The sequence below is a fragment of the Micropterus salmoides genome, unplaced genomic scaffold (assembly GCF_014851395.1).
Source record: "Micropterus salmoides isolate LMB-PRFRI ecotype aquatic unplaced genomic scaffold, ASM1485139v1 Ms_hic_scaffold_16, whole genome shotgun sequence".
Taxonomy (NCBI): Eukaryota; Metazoa; Chordata; class Actinopteri; order Centrarchiformes; family Centrarchidae; genus Micropterus; species Micropterus salmoides.
This window is the reverse complement of record NW_024040707.1, coordinates 7,298,983-7,318,279: the sequence shown is the minus strand read 5'-3', so window position 1 is coordinate 7,318,279 and position 19,297 is coordinate 7,298,983. Positions and strand designations below refer to the sequence as shown.

The window sequence follows — 19,297 nt, the reverse complement described above, 5'->3', positions numbered from 1 at the left end:
CTGTTATAGATAATGGGTGGACAAATGGATGGATGGAACAAATGTCAGTTTGTCTTTGATCCCTGTCTCTCAGACAGGCATGTGTTAATTGATGCATTGACAGGCCCTCACAGACATTTAAACATGTCTATGTGGAAGTCTCTGAAGACAGATGATTTCATTACAGAGCTCTTTGTATTTCTTGATTTACTGTGATCATAAAGCAGGTACTACTGCAAAAAAATAATATCAAAGCAATAAAGTAGATATTTTAAGGCGCATGTCTATTTTAAGGCATATTGTCTTATTATCAAAAAACTCTGAATCTGAATCTTTAAAAATCCATGATGCTAACGACCTAAATGATAACATGGTTAAAGTTTTAACTTCAAAATCAAACTAAACAGGTTAATACAACAGGGTTATAAGTGCAAACATATATTTTTTGTTTTGAAATTGTGGAAGTGTGCCAGGTCAATATCCTGACACATCCTGCTACTTCCCAGCCACTTTTGTCAATAAAAGTGTGCTGCACTGCCTTGTCATTGTGTGAGTGATTAGAGTCTAACCTTGTCGGGATACTTTCAGAGTATTCACAGAGAGATTACCATGAGCTAATCATGTGCCTTTACTAAACAGCACCATCACTAACTGCCCCACCCATTTTAAAACACACATAAAACAGCCTGTTTACAGTAGCCTATGTACACAGTTAGTCAGGAGCAGTGGATCCATTTCTCATAAGGAGCATATCATTAGTTTGACTTGTATAAGTATAACGAGGTATGGTACTTGAATGATAATAATGTTTTGACAATTTGTAATCACTTAATTAAGTCATTATTTGTAGTGTATATTTACTAACATAACTAAACTTTATTTCAGGGTTTCTTTCTATTTCATTTCTTTCAGTTGAATGCGGCAAAACTATGGGAAACGAGAATTCCAAGAACAAGGTAACGTGAAATTCTACAAATTACACAACAAACCTGTAATTTCATACCAGTAGTATCTACAACTTTGCTGCCTCTCAATCATTGATAAGATGCACATTTAAAGGTAGATTTTAGTTGCTTTTATGACAAAAAGTCTAGTTTTAATAATATGCTGGATTGTTCAGCAGTCCATTTACTGTCAAAACCTGTGTTTCTGTTGAAATTTAACCCACTGTAGATAATGTCTTGAACTGTGGAGCCAACATAGACCAGTATTTCTTCATTATTTTTTATAGAATGAGACAAGTCCTGAGAAGCATGAAAATGGATCAGTGAATGGCCTCTCTGCTAACATCACATCAAATGGATTGGAGATTGATGGTGGGTGAGATTTTTGAATTTATTTTTGTTACGATAAATAGCAGGGAAGTAATACTACATATAGATATATATTATATAATGACTTAAATGTAAAATAACAGTGGTGATGTGTATATTGGAGAATCTGAGCATGATAGAAGATTAGGTTTTGACTTATTTTTATTGAAGTTTGTTCAGTTTGACAGACAAAATCAGCTGATCTTTCCATGCCTATGTTGGATCAATCATTTGGGCTTGTATAATGCTCTGTAAACAGTGACTCCCAGCTGGACTGCGTCTTGAGTCTTCCAATGTAAACTATAGGCGTAGTCTCAGACATTGAGAAGGAGCAACTATTTGACCTGTCGTGGTGTGGTCGGTGTCTCTGCATTAACAACAATGCTACTGGGAGTTTGCCAAAAAGATAATGATGCTGGAAATAAAGACGATGTCACTTTTTTGATTGACTAGCCCATGTTTACCTCATGGAGGCTTGCACAAGTTGATATCATGCTTGAGTTAATGTTGCATGCAAGGAATTTAACATTCAAATTTACAGTGATATCTAATGTGTTACGACCCCCTGTTGGTCTAGGGGTGTTGGGGCCATAAACATATAGGCACAACTGGTAGATCTTAACAAGGTAACGTTTATTGGTAACAGAAGTGATGTAGACAGGTAACAAAAAAACAAAAGGAGGGTGGACGAGGGTGCTGCGAAAATAACAAACCAAGTTAAAATAAAAAGGTCCTCAAAAGGAGGCCTGTACCTATCGTTTTAAACAGGGTTGATTCTTACTACAAAAGAACACAAAGAGCACAGCACCCACTCCACCTGGTGAAAACTAACACAATAGTAAACAGAACAATAAGTGAATTTCTCCACTGCACCCAAATGTGGAGCTAACATACAAAGGTATGCAAATGTTTACCTAAACACAATGTACAGCTAATAGGCAAGGAAGGTGGATAGTTCCACTAAACACAAAGTACAACAGACAGGCTATGCAGTCAATACCAGCGGCACACAAGTCAACAGGCGATGACAAGCTGCCTGGAGCAACAGGTGGACTCTCCTTATGAGCCGGAGGTAATTAACGTGGTGATGAGCCATTGGTTGAGTGGAAAACAGAGGGAACCAATGGGCGGTACAGATGTCAGCACCCCAGAAAACCAGGAAGTAGGCGGGTCTTCATTCCCCAGGTACACAGCCTACTTGGTAGAGGTGAGACAGACAAAAGGGGAAACACAAGGTTGACAGCGACAGCCGTGACACTCCCCCCCCCCATAAACACAAACTCCCCAGTTTGGGAATTAACCAGTTTAGAACTGTCTAACTACTTTCTTTTCTCTATTATGATTGCAGCCTAGACAAGGCATCTGCAATAATGTTCTCTGAACCTTTCTTGTGCCGTATTTCCAGATTGTATTCTTGTGCAATCAACGCCCACCTCATGAGCCTCTGGTTATGGTTGTACATACGGGCTAAGAACACAAGTGGGTTGTGGTCTGTGTAAACTACCACGGGCAGAGAGGGAGCCAACATAGACCTCAAAATGCTGTAAGGCCAACAACAAAGCAAGGGTCTCTTTTTCGATGGTTGAATAGTTAAGCTGATGGCGGTTATACTTCTTTGAGAAGTAACATACAGGATGGTCTATGCCCTCTTCATCTTCCTGCAAAAGCACGGCACCAGCTCCCACAGCACTGGCATCCACCTCCAGCTTGAATGGCTTGGACAAGTCGGGGGCAGCCAGGACGGGAGAGTGGCAGAGGAGAGACTTAGCACTATCGAACGCGACTTGACATTTTGGGGACCACACAAAGTCTACTTTAGAGCTAAGCAACCTAGTTAACGGTTCGACCACGGATGAGAAGTTCCTACAAAAAGCTCGGTAGTAACCAGCTAGGCCGAGGAACGAGCGCAACGCCTTACGAGTGGTTGGAACTGGACTCGAGGCAATAGCTTCCACTTTTGCCTCTACTGGCCGAACTTGACCTTGACCGACTTGACGGCCTAAATAGGTCAAAGTGGCCTTCCCAAATTCACACTTAGCGAGATTTATGTTAAGGTCGGCTTCAGCAAGGCGAAACTTCGGAGAGGGTGGACATGTGACTCTCCCACGTATCTGAGTAGACAATGAGATCGTCTAGGTAAGCATTACAATTTTTAACACCGGCTAACACTGTGTTAACTAACCTCTGGAAAGTAGCTGGAGCGTTACACATTCCAAAGGGCATTACCGTGTACTGTAAAAAGTCATCGGGAGTCACAAAGGCTGCGACCTCAGACGCACGCTCAGTAAGAGGGACCTGCCAGTATCCTTTTAAGAGATCTAGTTTGCTCACAAACACGGCAGTACCAAGGGTATCAATGCAATCCTCCATCCGAGGTAAGTGATACGAATCACGCACTGTGACCGCATTAACTTTCCTAAAGTCGGTGATAAATCTCGGTGAACCATCAGCCTTGCTTTCTACAAGACACGGTGAACTCCACGGACTGGAGCTAGGCTTGGCGAGGCCATGCTGAAGGAGGTACTCTACTTCTCCTTTCATTACATCACGCTTCATTACATTTGCGCGGTACAGGTGCTGCTTAATGGGTTGTGGGTTGGTAAGTTCGACATCATGTTTTAACACTTTGGTCCTACCTGGAACATCACTGAACAAACTCGGAAACTGAGTAACTAAACCTATCACATCCTGCCTTTGAGCAGGGGATAGATGTGGTAAGCAGGTAGGCAACTCCTCAATTGCCTCTGAATTGGGGAGACGAGAACCTGGGTAGACGGGACAACGCGGCCGCAAATCGTCGACGTCTGGTACAGGCGTAGGGTCAGTCGCAACTACAGCTACCACTCCAGGCTGAGGTTTTGCACCAGTTGTGTCTGGTGCACAGGGCGAGGCGCAAATCCCATTTCAATGCCCCTTAAGACGGACCCAAATCCACAGGCGGATTCAACTGAAAAGGGTAGCACGGAAGCTAACACAACCGATTGGGAACAAGCGGTGTCCCGTAACACTTTAACAGACTGCTGGTCTGCTGGCAATCCTGTAAGTGAAATCAGTGCTTTGAGTACAAATGGACGAAAACAGGGGTCAACCTCACTTTGGTTGTCACAGTTTAACTGAGGGCTTGGTAGATTGTTAATTAACCCAACACCCTTGGGCTGAGACCCATGCGACGACGACCGGTCTTTGCGTTTCAAAATCACACAATCCGCAATAACATGTCCCCTCTTATGACAGTAATAACACTGACGCTCTTCTTCCTTCGGACTGGGATTCCTAGGAGGATTAGTCCGAGGTAGGTTTACACGACGGGAACTGCCTACATCCTGAGGAAACGCGGGTTTGTGAATCAGCATATACTCATCTGCTAATGTAGCCGCAGCAGATAATGTTAACACCTTTTGTTCATTTAAGTACATCACTGTGCGTTTGGGTAGGCAGCGTTTAAGCTCCTCTATTAAACAAAGTTCTCTAAGTGAACTGAACTCAGCTACATTAGATGACGCAAGCCACCGATCAAAGAGAATTGTTTTCTCTCGGGCAAACTCTGTGTAACTTTGCGTAGCCAGCTTCTTATGTGACCGAAACTTTTGTCTGTAAGCTTCGGGCACTAACTCATAAATTTGCAAAATTGCTGACTTAACTGTTTCATAGTCTGCACTGTCCTCTATAGAAAGAGCAGCTATAGCCTCCTGAGCTTTTCCCTGTAGCTTACACTGCAACAACGACGACCAAACCTCAAGCGTACCACCAGAACCCGCAGCCCCACCAGCCATAGCTGTGTTGGCGCTTTCTAGCTCCAACTTCCGCAGTCTCACCACCTGGTCAGCTTCAATCTCCATTCTCCTCACTTCGAGTTGGAGTTGCCTCTGACGTTCTCTGTCCTGTGCTTCATACTGGAGACGGGCAAGGCGTACCTTGAGCCGCGCTTCTCCTAGCGATCGAGCACTGCTGGCAGAGGACGGATCAAACCTGGGCAGCGTGAACGGCGTTGCCGGCCTTTCACCTACTTTGTCTGAGTCCGGTACGTCCGTGGCATTGTCAGGGGTAGGCGTGACCTCCCCTTTGGCAGCTGAACCAGCAACTGGGAACATGGGTTCTTTCTCGGGCTGTTCTGGCACTACAAGTATCCCCCTCTCAACTAATGCTAACCATAGCATAGGCTTCAACTCCTTTTTAAGAATGGTTTTGGGAACCGAGATGCTAAAGTGGGCTGCTAACTGGAGCAACTCGTCTTTCCGACACATATCAAATTTCTCTATTGAGGGCTGTTTTAGAAAGACCTCAATCTCAAAACGTGCAGTGGCCATGATTCCCTGAATCAGGCAAGCTGTACCTCGTTACCGTCAAGCTAGTCACTCAACTGTTACCAAGAACCAATTAATGCCAATTGGGATTCCTCTAGAAGGAGATCCCGGACGAGCCCCCATATATGTTACGACCCCCTGTTGGTCTAGGGGTGTTGGGGCCATAAACATATAGGCACAACTGGTAGATCTTAACAAGGTAACGTTTATTGGTAACAGAAGTGATGTAGACAGGTAACAAAAAAACAAAAGGAGGGTGGACGAGGGTGCTGCGAAAATAACAAACCAAGTTAAAATAAAAAGGTCCTCAAAAGGAGGCCTGTACCTATCGTTTTAAACAGGGTTGATTCTTACTACAAAAGAACACAAAGAGCACAGCACCCACTCCACCTGGTGAAAACTAACACAATAGTAAACAGAACAATAAGTGAATTTCTCCACTGCACCCAAATGTGGAGCTAACATACAAAGGTATGCAAATGTTTACCTAAACACAATGTACAGCTAATAGGCAAGGAAGGTGGATAGTTCCACTAAACACAAAGTACAACAGACAGGCTATGCAGTCAATACCAGGTGGACTCTCCTTATGAGCCGGAGGTAATTAACGTGGTGATGAGCCATTGGTTGAGTGGAAAACAGAGGGAACCAATGGGCGGTACAGATGTCAGCACCCCAGAAACCAGGAAGTAGGCGGGTCTTCATTCCCCAGGTACACAGCCTACTTGGTAGTGGTGAGACAGACAAAAGGGGAAACACAAGGGTGACAGCGACAGCCGTGACAAATGGTTGTGACAACAGTGAACCTCTTTGGTATAGCAGTCTCACATATGTAGTTATTAGATCAAATTAATTATTGCAGAATGGACTTCACATTAAAAAAAATCAGAACTCATTTGAAGTCCCAATTTGGAACATTTTGACTATATCAAGAATACAAATATAATTGACCAATAACTGAAAAACATCTTAAGCAATAAAACATTTGTCTCATGTTAGTTTGTGCATTTGTTGTACTGGCCAACCCCTTTGTTTACATTTTGATAACTGATTCTTCTATTTTGTAGTTAACAGTGAGACCACAGTCAAGCAAAATGGCGGGCCCATCTCCTTAAACCTTGCCAAAGAAACGACTGAGCCTGATTCTGAGATTGTTGAATCAGACTGTAAACCGACGGACGCTCCAGTCATTTCTGACATCCCTGTAACCACCGTCCAGGAGGTGGTGGAAGAGGTCATGAAAAGTAAAGAAGTAAAAGTCCATCTTTTTGGCAAGATGTTCAAAAAGAAAGCAGAACGTTCAGCTGATGTCAAGAGTGTTCAAGAAAAAACGACCTCAAATGAAGATCAAACAGATGTAAGTCTTCCTGCCACTGATCCACAGCCGGTGAGTGCACCTTACGTGTTCATTTTTAAAATATAAGTCTGGTAATATTTTATATTTTTCAACAAATCCCATGCAAAACAACATTGAATTGATCCTACTAAAACGTGTTCTGATCCGATATAGCTTATTCCTCTCTGCAATAGAGTTCAATTGTTTTTCAAAATATTAAGTGAGCCACACTGTTCACACAGCCTCAACAACAATTAAAACGTTTTTCCCAAGTAACTTCTGTGGGACTGTTGTACTATATGGCATTACACTGTAGAGTGTTTTCTGTTGACTCAGTCACAGTGTGATCAAGCACATGGTTGTCCTATGTGTCCCGGAAACAAAAAACAACTGTATTTTTATCTAAACGTGAATGTTGATTTTCATAATAAAGGAGTCAGGTTCAAGTGGAGACAAAACTGCCATGATCATCGCTGAGCACCGAAAGGACAGAGCGGAAAAAGAAACGCAAACAGACAGAAAAACAGAAGCACATATTTCAACGCAAACTGGTGATGATGACGATGATGACAAAGATGATGACAAAGGTGATGATACAACCGCTATTACTGAGGGCCCAATGGAAGAGGTTGTGATGGTGACAGCAGCAACTGAAGAAGATTCATTGAATGAATCTGCTGTCGACATTTCTGAGGAGGTTGTTGAAGAACCTGCAAATGAGAAACCCTTAGACAACGAGACGGCTGGGATCATTATTGAGGAAGTGATCATCGTGAAGAACAATGTGTATGAGAATATGGTGTTCAGAGCAGAGATGACGGAAGTTACAGACAACTCTGAAAATCTGAAAAAGACAGAAATTGCTGCAGAACCAGAATCCAACCTACACAAATCAATTATAGAAGATGTAATAGTCGCAGAAGATAATAATACTGAGGAAACTGTGCCATTGGAGGTTTCTTCCAGCCTTTCCAAAGTGGTAGCTGATTGTGTTAAGGCGGTTTTCGCTGCTGTTTCTAAATCTGCTGAATTTGCTGCTGTAAACAAGTCAGATCCAAGTATCCATGTATTTACTGGAGACAATGGTGAAGGAGCTGGAGACATGTCAGCTGATGTAGTGCTTATTGAAACTGCAGAACCTGAGAATAATGCTGTCGCCTCTGAGGCCGGGGAAGCAAATGGCGTTCCTTCCCTAGATAAAGCGCCAGTGACTGTAGTGATGGAAACAATCTCTGGGGTTGTTTGTGAGGAGCCAAATCCTACACCTGCATACCAAGACATGCCTGTAGAAGAACTGTCTGTCCCTCTTGTGACAGAAATTCTAGTTAAGGTGGAATCTGGGCAAAAAGGGGTTTCAGTCGAGGATGTACCAGCAATAAGTGAAGAATTTATCCCAGCTGAGGCTCCTTCCAATGAGCTTATCGCCATTGAGGAACCTCTTGAAGATTCTTTAAATTCTCCTGATGATGAAGTCAAACCTGAGTCTATTCCTGAAGTTATTACTACAGATGAGAACGCTGATGTTGGTGAAGATGTGAAAGCTGATGTGGGACTAGAACCAATTGAAGAAGTAGAACCAAGTCCGATCGTCGAAGATGATACTGACGAGATACCAGAAACAGCAATCGATGCCCTCTCTCTAGAATGTGAACTTTGTGCCATCACTCCTTGTGAGCCTGCAGTGAATAAAGGCCTCCCTGTGGGAGAGGAGGTCATCACTACAACAACTTTTGTGCCCCTTTCTGGAGAACAAGAAGCAAGGCTTACCGGTCCAGAGGAGCCAATTGTGACAACTGCTGAGAAGATGAATGAAGAAGCTATAGAGGCTTTCTCAAATGAAATGCAAGCAGTAACAGAAGGTGTTGAGGAAGAAACCACTGCCCAAGAATCATCTACTGGAGGAGAAGTCAAAGGGGTTGGCAGTTTTGAAGAACTTGGAAGAAAGAAATGAAGTATGTGAAGATGTTTTGGCACCCAAACAAAACCCTGTAATTTCAGAGGAACATGTCGAAGAGAATCCAAGCCCTTGTGAAGAAGATGCAACATGTGCGACATTGAAGAAGATACTAGATTCAGTTTCAGTCCAGGAGGAAGTTGTAGATGGGAACGTCACCCCAGGTGATATACTGTTGGAAGATGCTGATAAAGTGACAGGTGCTCGCTCTGCAGTAGCTGTGGAAGAACAAACTGATTCAAATCCTGTCATTTCTGTGTCGCCCCTGGAGGATAGTGTGAGTCTTCTTGAGCGACAACCAAAACCGAAATGCTAACGGTAATCATCGAGACAGTTGAAGATGAAGATACAGAAGAGGTGGTTAGGGGTGTTAGTGATGTTTGAGCTTCCATTGAGGAGATCTCTGGAGATTCTCAAATTGCCACTTCAGATGAGCCTGTGGTAGAGTGTGTTGACGCCGCTCTTGAGACCATTGTAGAAGAAATCATCATGGAAGATATTGCAACTGAATGTAACCTTGTGACTTCAGCGGAGGTAGCCCCAGAGATCATCACAGAGGGAGAGACTGAAGGGAAGGCAAAGACTGAATCAAGTGTAAACTCAATAAATTCAACACTGGACTCACAATGCGCAGAAATGATTGAAGATACCTGTGGCATAAGTACAGACATGGCAGCGTTTACTTGTTAGTTTGCAGTCAGCTTGTGCATCAGTTGTACAATCAGTGTATATGCTTGGTAGCTTAAGGTGTCTTCACTGGGAGACGGTATTACTGTTACCATTCATGTGGCTGCAAAGGAAGAACAGCATAAAAAGGTTTTGAAAAATAATGGTCTACCTGTTCAATGGCATGTGGTGGCATGTGGTAGTAATTGTTGGATTGTAAAATGAGTTGTTTTATTAAATGCAAATCTGTTTATATATCATGAACACAATACTGAAACATTTTCCAATAAAATCAAAAATTAAAAAACTTCATTTAAGGGCTTTAAAAATACCTCATTCATGATTTTGCTCATAATTTATTTGGTCAGTGTTTTCTGACTTCTTTCTGCTTTCAGAAAATAAAGAGTTTTAAAGGGAATATGAAATTTTAATCAGGTCACAGTGAAGGAAAATTACACAGATTAACTGAAAAATTAAAATCAGGGTTGGTCAGTTCTGTATTTTAAACATACTCATCATAAGGATACAGTAAGGTTTGAGTTTCCTGACATTTCTCAGGGCATAACTCTTACACATTGTTGAATATCAATGAGTGAGGGGTGGGACACACACATTAATAAAAGGGTGATTGTTGACAATGCCCTGAGTAGGCAGAGGCATGGCTGGAATTGTGCTCCCATCTCAATGCTGCGATTAAGACACTCACTGCTTGCATATCAGCTCCACTGCTCTAACATAATTCTCAAAGGCTAATACTTTGTGACGGTGTATAGGAGCCAGCTATCCTAGAGCAAGAACCTGAACCATTAAGGGAGCCAGAACGTGTGACTATTGACCCGGGTCCAGAGGGAAAAAAAGCTCCTGAAACTGACGAGAGAAACAGCCAACCTTTGGAAAACCAAGAGGACAGTAACCCAGAAAAGAATCTAGTTATGAACTTCTTCAAAACACTAGTAAGTGGCACAATTTGAGAAATTCAGTCTGTGTTTATATACATACTTGATATTTCTAATTGATTCTCTTGTAAAATGTGACTGCTTGGGAAAAATAAATTGAAGAATGGCTGTAATCAAAGTGGAAAAACAAATCCACTCTTGTTATCTCCAAACAGCTGCTCAAACAACAAAAATGTAGTTACTGTGAGTTCTAATTATTGCTTAAAGCCTCACTGAAGCTAAGATATTTTGTAACTAGCTTGATAAAGTGGAGATCAGTGATCAGTGAATAAATGTAACATTTAAGATGTTATGTTTAAATTTGATTGGTGTGAGCATGATTCCTCTTGTTCTATGTTGAGATATGTGAAAAAGCAGTTTTATGGCAGTAACAGTATGCATAACTAAATCTGCCAAGATGACAGTGCCTGATGGAAAACCTACAACAAGAAGCTATTGTATATCCTCTTCATCGTGCTGTCTTTTGGATTCATGCCGTTTTAAAGAGTTACCATTGCCCTAGCCCCATGCTAATCAAGTCTTTGAACATGCGGGAATGTGGTGGCCTATTGTTCAACCCATAGTGTGAGCTCACAAGGGAGGCCTGTGCAGTTGGAAGTTGAGATTTGTGAAGATAGAGCAAGGGCAGGCCTACGCCATCTCCGGAGCACAATGGCTATCACAATGACAGCGCATGTACTGTATGTGCTCTGTCAGGAAGCTCAGTGGGCCTCAGTTAGCTTATCATAAAGGCCTATGTCTGCATTCATGAAAGGCTTCTGTTTTATCAAAATAATTATTTTACTGTTCCTGCTACATCAACTATATACGCTGATTCTGAACGTTTTACACTGCAGCGTCATTGCCAGCCATGTGAAATAACATCATGCATGTGCATTTAACATTTGAGGGACAGGTATTTTGTTTTTCTTCTAATGTTTTGTGTGGAATGAAGTTATTGAAGACAGTCCATTTTCCTTCCCTTGTTTCACAGGTGACTCCCACTAAAACAACCAAAAAGGAAACAGCCACTCCTGATGCCACAAAAGATCAGGTGAAAAGATGTTCATGAAGCATCACATAATTAATTGACCATGACAGCACCTCTGTGGGTTTATTTAGAAGGGTTTTGATATTCTATCAATTGATTTTCTTTCCATATCCATTTTATTATATGCTTATTTTGGTTCATAAAGCTGTATCAGTGAACTCAGTAATGTTAGGGGCTGATTATATATTTATTACATAATAAATATTGGGACAGTGATTTGGAAAATTTCATTTCATTTTCAGCTTATATTTAGAATATCCCTGATCGCTTCTTGCAGATATTTGTTTGCTTCAGTTTAACTTTATCTCTCTAACCGCTTCCTTTTTCTGTTGCCAAATAGTCCCAGAAGGAGACCCAACCAGCGGCAACCACCACTGTGAGCACATTGCTCATATTTAATTTGTGTAATATCTTGTAGTTCACTTAAAAAAGGATATTTTTAGTGGGCACAATTGGATTTAATTAACTTACAGAAATTCTACTTTATTTACCATTGTTGCATTTTACATACTAATTAAATCATTTTATTATTTATGTTGGACATAACTAAAATAAAGCGATTGCTGCTTTGCATTTATCTTAAAATTGTCATTGTGTATCTTGTATTTGCTGTTAAAGTTCCTATGATTTTCCATGGCAAACCATTATTTGAACACCCGCTCTCTCTTGAATAGGTTGCACAAGTATCTGAGCCCCCTGTAGCACCCAAAGGAATGTCTATCCCACCACCACCTCCTCCAGAGCCACCAAAAATGGAAATCAAAGGAGAACCTGCAGCCAAACCTGTAAAACCCATATCAAAAGAAGAGACAAAAGCTGCTGCAAAGGAACCCGAGTCCTCAAAAGGAAAATCAGCCAAAGATACTCTGAGCAAATTCTTCCGACCAAAGGTAAATAAAAAGCAAACTGCACTGCATTGCAAGATGAGATAATTATTTTAAACGGTGGTTATTCATGTAGACTTTTACGGAGTGCATGTTCCACGGTGTGTCAGATTATAACATAGTGTGAAACATACTGTATGTGAATTTGAGGTACTGCTAGGCGTCAAGGCATCCAAAGGCAAGGGTGCTTCAGCAAGTGGAGCCAATGCCCCCGCCAAGACTGCAGCAGTGGTACAGTAGATTATCATATTCTCAAACTGACCATAGCTCATCCTGTTACTAACTGAACAACAGCTGATTTGTCTGGAGGTGGCAGAAACTGAACAAATTGCTGTTTTCAAATTGGAACTTGCAGCAAACCTGTTTTGACATTCATCCAGGAGAATCAGGTTTTTGTAGTGCTCTTTCAAAAATGTGATGCCACAGTTAGACATGCAATATTAGTGTGACTTCGGTCAAAAGGTTTCCCTGGAAAAAAGACTGTTATTAGCACCACTGTTTCTACCACAGTCCATATTTCCATGATGCCCGACATTGTAATTGCATTAGTAATTAATTTAAAAATAGACATTTTGGAAAAAAAAACGTCTTTGCTTACTGGCCTATAGATGAGAACATCAACACCCCTTTCATGTCTTTGTGTTTAATATGAAGCTAGAGCCAGGAGACAATTAGCTAAGCTTGGCATAAAGATTGGAAACAGGGCAAAACAACTAGCTTGGCTATGTCCAAAATTTACAAATATGCCTGCAATACCAGCACCTCTACAGCCCAGCTGGTCACCAAGAAAGTTATAGCACAACTTCTCATAAAACCACAACATCATTTTTACACTCACGTGTTTGCACGGATTAAATAAACGAGATTTAATTAATGAGCTTTACAGGAACTGCCGGGTGTATTGTGTGTTGGGGAGAGCCAAGCTAGCCGATTCCCCCTGCTTCTTTATTCTAAGCTAAGCTCATTGCTTCCTGGTTTTGGCTCCATCCTTATCTCAGAGACAGGACAGTGTTATTAATCTTCTTATCTAACTCTCGACATGAATGCGGGTAAATGTCTCCCAAAATGTCAAACTATTCCTTCAAAAAGCTCATATTAGGCAGAGTTCATTGCCATGCTAACATATTAAGCATTTCACAATTAAAACTTTTCTTCTCTTCATGAGTACATTATTTTTCTGTCTTGTTGACTGTAACTAACAAAAAGAATTCCTTTACCTGTCCTGCAGACAATCAAGGAGGCACCACAGCCAGCACTAGAAGTAAAGGTACAACCAGTTGTAGAAGTACAGGTAAATGAGAGAGTAAGCTCTGTTGTATTCAGGGAATCTTGTATTAAGGTATTCTAATGTGAGTTTTAATCTGCATGTAGGATTTCAGTACTCTTTCAGCAACTCTCACAGTGGGTCTTATTTTAAATATTATTTTCAGTATGTTCATAACAGATATGCCATACACATAAATTACAGCATGTTCACATGTCCATCTTTGTTTGCATCTCTTCAGAATAAAAAAGTAGCTTTGCTCTGCAGGAGACACTAGTGGAAGTAGAGTTCTCCATTCTGGGGTTTTGCCTTTTTAGGGGATGGAACAATATTCTCATTCTCTGATTATATCCATGTTATTTTTTCACAGTTCTTTTGTTTTTACAATGTTCTGATTCATTTACATCTGCTCAGAGAGAAAATATTGTTGAACCTCATGAGACAGCAGAGGAGGTTGCACAGCCAGTTGTAAAAGAGCAGGTAAACCAGCAGGAAGTGCTCTGGAATATTAATTCTTAATTTTCTTTACTCTACAGGCGCCTCTGACATGATGTTGAAACAGATGTACCAAATAATATGCTAAACCTAATGTTATCTTTTATTCATTTCACTGAACACGCATGAAATTTGGCATTTGAAAAAGGAGACAGTTTTTTCATGTTTTGATTAATTAATTCACCTTATCACAGATGTCTGTATGTTGTACATTCCATCATGGCAGATGAGTCAGCCCATTATTTATTGCATTTTATACAACATTTAAATAGATGGGAAAACAAATAATTTCTTCTTCCCTGTAGATGGTGGAAAAGGCACCACCGCCAGTGGTAGAAGCTGAGGTAAATTAAAGGAATTCAACATTGTGGGGAAATACGCTTATAGGCTTTCTTTCTAAGAGGTAGATGAGAAGATCAATACCACTCTCAATCTGTCTGTTAAGTATGAGGCAACAGCCAGCAGCCACTTAGCTTAGCTTAGACTTAAGGCTGGACAGGAGAAAACAGTACATCTGGCTGTCTGAGGGTAACAAGCACCAACAACCCTAAAGCTCACTAGCACATTATATTCCATAAAACCACAACTTTTTGAATTTACTTTCCACTTTGATTCAGTTGAGATTGAACAAATGATATATAACATGTTAAACAATAAGATTTCATTACCTTTGGACCAGTTGCAGGCCAGCTCTCCATTCTTTATGCTATGTTAACCATCTCACATTTAACAAGTATGAAAATGGTATCTATTTTCTCATCTCTTGTCAAGAAAACAAATAATAAGCATATTCCTCCAAAGGAGGACACAGGATATTCAGTGGAGATTGAAACATTCCCTTTCCTATTTTCTTGTCTTTTTCTTTTTACAGACAATAACATTCTTGACTTTTGTGCATGATGGTATGGGCTTCTTTATTCTTATGAGGACCGTTCTTATCAGATTGTTCTGCCTACTTCTCCGCTCTGATCCCTGATTTACCCACCCTTTATCTCTTCTTTACATCACAGGTGGCAGGTCCTGCCCTCACTCTCTCTGCTTCAATGATGGTCACATCTTTAATTTGTAAATGGCTCATGATGTGTATTTTCTTCTCTGCTGTTTTGATAACAGAAGGTGGATCCCTCAAAAGCCAGCACTCTGGAGGCTGCTGCAAAGCCAGAACCGCCACCGCCTGTTCAGGAAGAAAAGAAAACAGCCTCAAAATCACCTTTCCTTTCTTTCTTCAAGCCTAAAGTAAGGACCGATTCATCCAAGCCTTTATGGGTCTTTAAAATGTCTGAAAATCTCTGAGTATGAATTGTGGTGGAATTAGTAAACAGAAAGTAACAGATGAATGTGAATTTGAGGTACTGTTAGACCACATGACAACAAAAGTCCAGGCAGCCTCCACAAGTGGAGTTCGACTCCTCAGGAGAACAACTGGACTGGTAAATACAGTAAAATTGCCTCTTGAGAATAGACATATTATTAACCAGAGTAATTCCATTAATTACATCTGGTATTAAAACTTGCTCTAAAATGTTTTTGGCAAAAGTATTTTCTCCATTTGTTATTATAACACACATCAGTGCTTCTATGATCATAATGTTGCAGCTACTAAGACACAGTGGATCCTAACAGCTGGTGCATTACATTACTTCATTTAGCTGACGCTTTAATCCAAAGCGAATTGCAATTGCTGTACATGTCGGAGGTCGCACGCCTCTGGAGCAATGACAGGTTACGTGTCTTGATCAGGGACACAATGGTGGGTGGGTTACAGTGGGGAGTTGAACTAAGTCTCTCACACCAAAGGCATGTGTCTTATCCACTGCACCATCGCCACCCCATCTTGCATCTTAATGTCGCTTCAAATTTTACATCTGATGTCATCTCAGAGTCCATCTAAACATATTGTTATGTAATGATACAAACATTGGATCCACGGCTGCTACAGGACTGGAATAATTCTGTTTTTCATTATGTACCACAACACTTTCAGCCTGCTGATCCAAAGAAGGCGACCCCTGCCCCAGCGGCAGAGGCAGCTCCGACAGTTAAAGCCAAGGAGGAACCCAAACCGGCAGCCAAGTCATCAGAGGCGGTTGTAGATAGCAAACCAGCTTCAGTGGCCACCCAAGCTGCGGATGAAGCAGCCAATGTGCCCAGGAAATTGGAAAAGAGGAACTCCATCCACCTGTTCTTTAAAAATCTGGTGAGTCAGCAATGTTTCCCTTAAACACTGCTGACTGTTTATTCAGGTTAATTTGGCCCTGCTTATTGCAATATGTTGTACCTTCATCTCCACTAGATGGCAGCAGCAACTCATTAAGCAACTAAAAGTGTTGCCCTATTTCACAGTGCAGTTCACATTGTGTTACACATCCTGTGAATTGTCAGAATCAGAATCAGAATCAGAATTAGCTTTATTGACAGGTATGTGTACACATACGAGGAATTTGACTCAGGATTGTACATTGCTCATGATGTGCTTACTCATACAAAAATAACATAACACAATAATAAATTAATAATAAAATAAAATCAGACACAAGCTACAGTGTAGACAACACTAAAATACACACTATGAACAAAACAATATAGACATATTAACAAATAGTGCAGTGATCAGAGTGCAAAGGATGCAAGTGTTGCACAGTTTGCCTTTAATATATTACATAAAGTTAATATATTAGACTTGATTCAGAAGACACATATTCCAGGCAGTGTTGCAAGCATTGTTGTTTTGTGAAATGAAACCATTTCCAAAAATGGAGGTATTTTTGGAAAAAACTAAGACCTCAAATTAGAAATTGTTCCCCACAACTAGCGACAGGAACAAGGCTTTGAGGATACTTTAATCAAATGCAAATACATTTAAAATGGGTTATATATGAGTTCAGATTTGGCATGGATGTGGAAATGGAGTAGTACAGTAGATACTGTAATAAACAAACATTTACCATTTTCTCCCTTTAAATTTCAGAGTCAGAAACGTAACTCTACAGATGCTGGGGTCCAGACAGAGCCAGTAACTGTCGCTCCAGCTGAAAAGACCAAGTGAAACCAAAACCAACAGTGACGTTTCCCTGTACAGACTCCCTCCCTCTTTCCTGTCCTTACTCAATCTTTATCTCTCTCTCTCTCATCTCCCTTTCAACCCCTATTCAAATACTTTAACTACATTTTTTTGTTTTTGTTACTGTTTAGAAGATACAATATGAAAAGAAAAGTGACTGGGAGGATAAATGCAAGTGAACAATTGTGAGAAAGATGAACAGTGGGCAGGTAGTCGAACTGGTGGTGATTTGAATTGGTGAAATGGTTGATGAGATATATATATATTTTTAGTAATATAGATATCTTGACAAGTATAGCAATGTGAGTGTGAAACCTTTTCTACAGGTATTTAATGTGACTTCTCTTTGTTCTTGCAACTTGACATACTGGGCTTATGCAATAGACTGTACCATGCTTTGCTTTCAGCAATTAACATGTCAAAAACATTTAAAAACACATAGTCATATACAACCTATTTTTACAGTTACCATACCAGAAAAATCATGCAGTTGTGGCAATGCAGAGATAAAATGAAATTATACTGAAAAAAGTACTTAAATGATACGTTAAAATTGAGAACTGATTAAGCTGATAAGAGGAGCTTGTTTATATAACAAAATGCACTTAACGATTTTTCTAACTTTATGTAAGCTATATGTAGAGTAAAGCACATACATAAATATCCTAACAGTCATATATTGGGATATATGGGAAAATCACAATCTTTACTGTTTACTGTGGGGAACTGATTGTAAGTGTTCACATTAACAAATGCATCTGAGGTAGCAAAATGGTGTCATTGTGCAAATGTGTCCTTGTGGTACGTTTTGCAGCAGTCATAAATCACAGTCGATTAGCTTTTAATTTGATTGCAGCATTTTTTGTCAAGTAATTAAATGAAAGTCTTGTGGTGTTAGTCATTTGTTTTTGGCATGTGCAATTAATATCATGCTTTTGTTTTCCTATATGTATGTATGCGTGCATGTGTAACTTCAGCCAATTTGAAGACAATAAATATGTTCACCATTCATTTCTTCTTCATCTATGTTAACAAAAATGGCATTGAGAAACTTAATCAACAACAACTGGCTGATGCAACAACTGCAAAAATATGTGACACAACAAGTTTGCCAAAAAGTAAATATGACATTCTTCCACCAATGACATCCAAATAATTTTAATTCACACAAGTTTAAGCTCTATGCTTATGAGCTATTAAGGCGTGACACGTGAGTCACACCTCGCTATGTTGGGTGTAGACCCAATGCTGTAAGCCTTACTCATGTATGTATTTATTTGTATCGCTGACAGACTAGTGACAGTTATCTGACAGACATGGTCGCATAAAAGAAAACTGACCTCAGTGCAGGCCGTCATTTGTAACTGTGACAGACAGAGAGATGACAGATGGACATCACTATTGAATACTAATTCACAATTTCCATGATAGTCCATGAGACACCTTAGAGATAAAAGATGTAAAACAAGATGTAAGGAATTGTATATTTCAGGTAAAGGAAGCCCTCAAATCTTTTTTTTACCATTTATGATGTAATTTCTATGATGGATAGCACATTGTGAAGTCTTTGGAAGGATGTGTTTTAGATAGTAATGTCTGAGACCTACCATTCACCCACCATTAAGTGATGAGTCGCTGCCCCTGAAGGCATAACTCACACTGCTCCTTTGTTATCAATGAGACACACTCCTCTTGCATTACCCTCTATAATAGGTGTGATCATTTTAAATTGTGCATCAAAGTAATTGCCATGGCACTGAAGGAGAAAAAGTGAGGTATTGCTTGCACTGTATAAGACATGTGATCCATTGTCTGTCCTTTCCCCCTGGGGATTGTTTAAAATTAAGATGCAGTGTGACGTTTTTGCCACCAGTATTCCTGGTATGTGTGAAGAGCTCATGTTCATTACCAAACATAAAATCATGAGAAACACTTATCCTGAAATGAAAAACTTTATATTACATTGTGAATCTCACAACCACCGGATGTCTTCACTTTCTTATGCTGTCATTAACTAATTCACTCAGCCTTTTATGCATCTGGGTATCCTGGCAA

The 19,297-nt window shown here is 40.4% G+C and overlaps 1 protein-coding gene across 4 annotated transcripts; it reads left to right on the top strand.

Moving 5' to 3' along the window:
* Positions 1–690: 690 nt before the first annotated feature.
* On the top strand, positions 691–18,253 carry bcas1 (brain enriched myelin associated protein 1). 4 transcript variants are annotated; one of them, XM_038721882.1, is made up of 16 exons: positions 691–762; positions 865–935; positions 1,211–1,295; positions 6,664–6,983; positions 10,326–10,505; positions 11,482–11,541; positions 11,879–11,914; positions 12,213–12,428; positions 12,573–12,653; positions 13,651–13,713; positions 14,101–14,166; positions 14,487–14,525; positions 15,295–15,417; positions 15,531–15,611; positions 16,166–16,378; positions 17,150–18,253. In XM_038721882.1, exons 2-16 carry the CDS (start codon positions 909–911, stop codon positions 17,225–17,227), a joined length of 1,668 nt encoding a protein of 555 aa, XP_038577810.1. In that variant the 5' UTR covers positions 691–762; positions 865–908; the 3' UTR covers positions 17,228–18,253. The 4 variants fall into 4 exon arrangements, with proteins under 4 accessions (XP_038577810.1, XP_038577812.1, XP_038577813.1 ...); XM_038721884.1 differs by lacking the exon at positions 15,531–15,611; XM_038721885.1 differs by lacking the exons at positions 13,651–13,713; positions 14,101–14,166; positions 14,487–14,525; positions 15,531–15,611.
* Positions 18,254–19,297: the final 1,044 nt, after the last annotated feature.

Excerpts from the sequence above, each read along its gene's own strand:
- bcas1 (XM_038721882.1), top strand. The coding sequence starts at position 909 with ATGGGAAACGAGAATTCCAAGAACAAG. Across the intron at positions 12,429-12,572 it reads GCAAATTCTTCCGACCAAAG|GTACTGCTAGGCGTCAAGGC; the intron begins GTAAATAAAAAG and ends TGTGAATTTGAG. Across the intron at positions 12,654-13,650 it reads CCGCCAAGACTGCAGCAGTG|ACAATCAAGGAGGCACCACA; the intron begins GTACAGTAGATT and ends CCTGTCCTGCAG.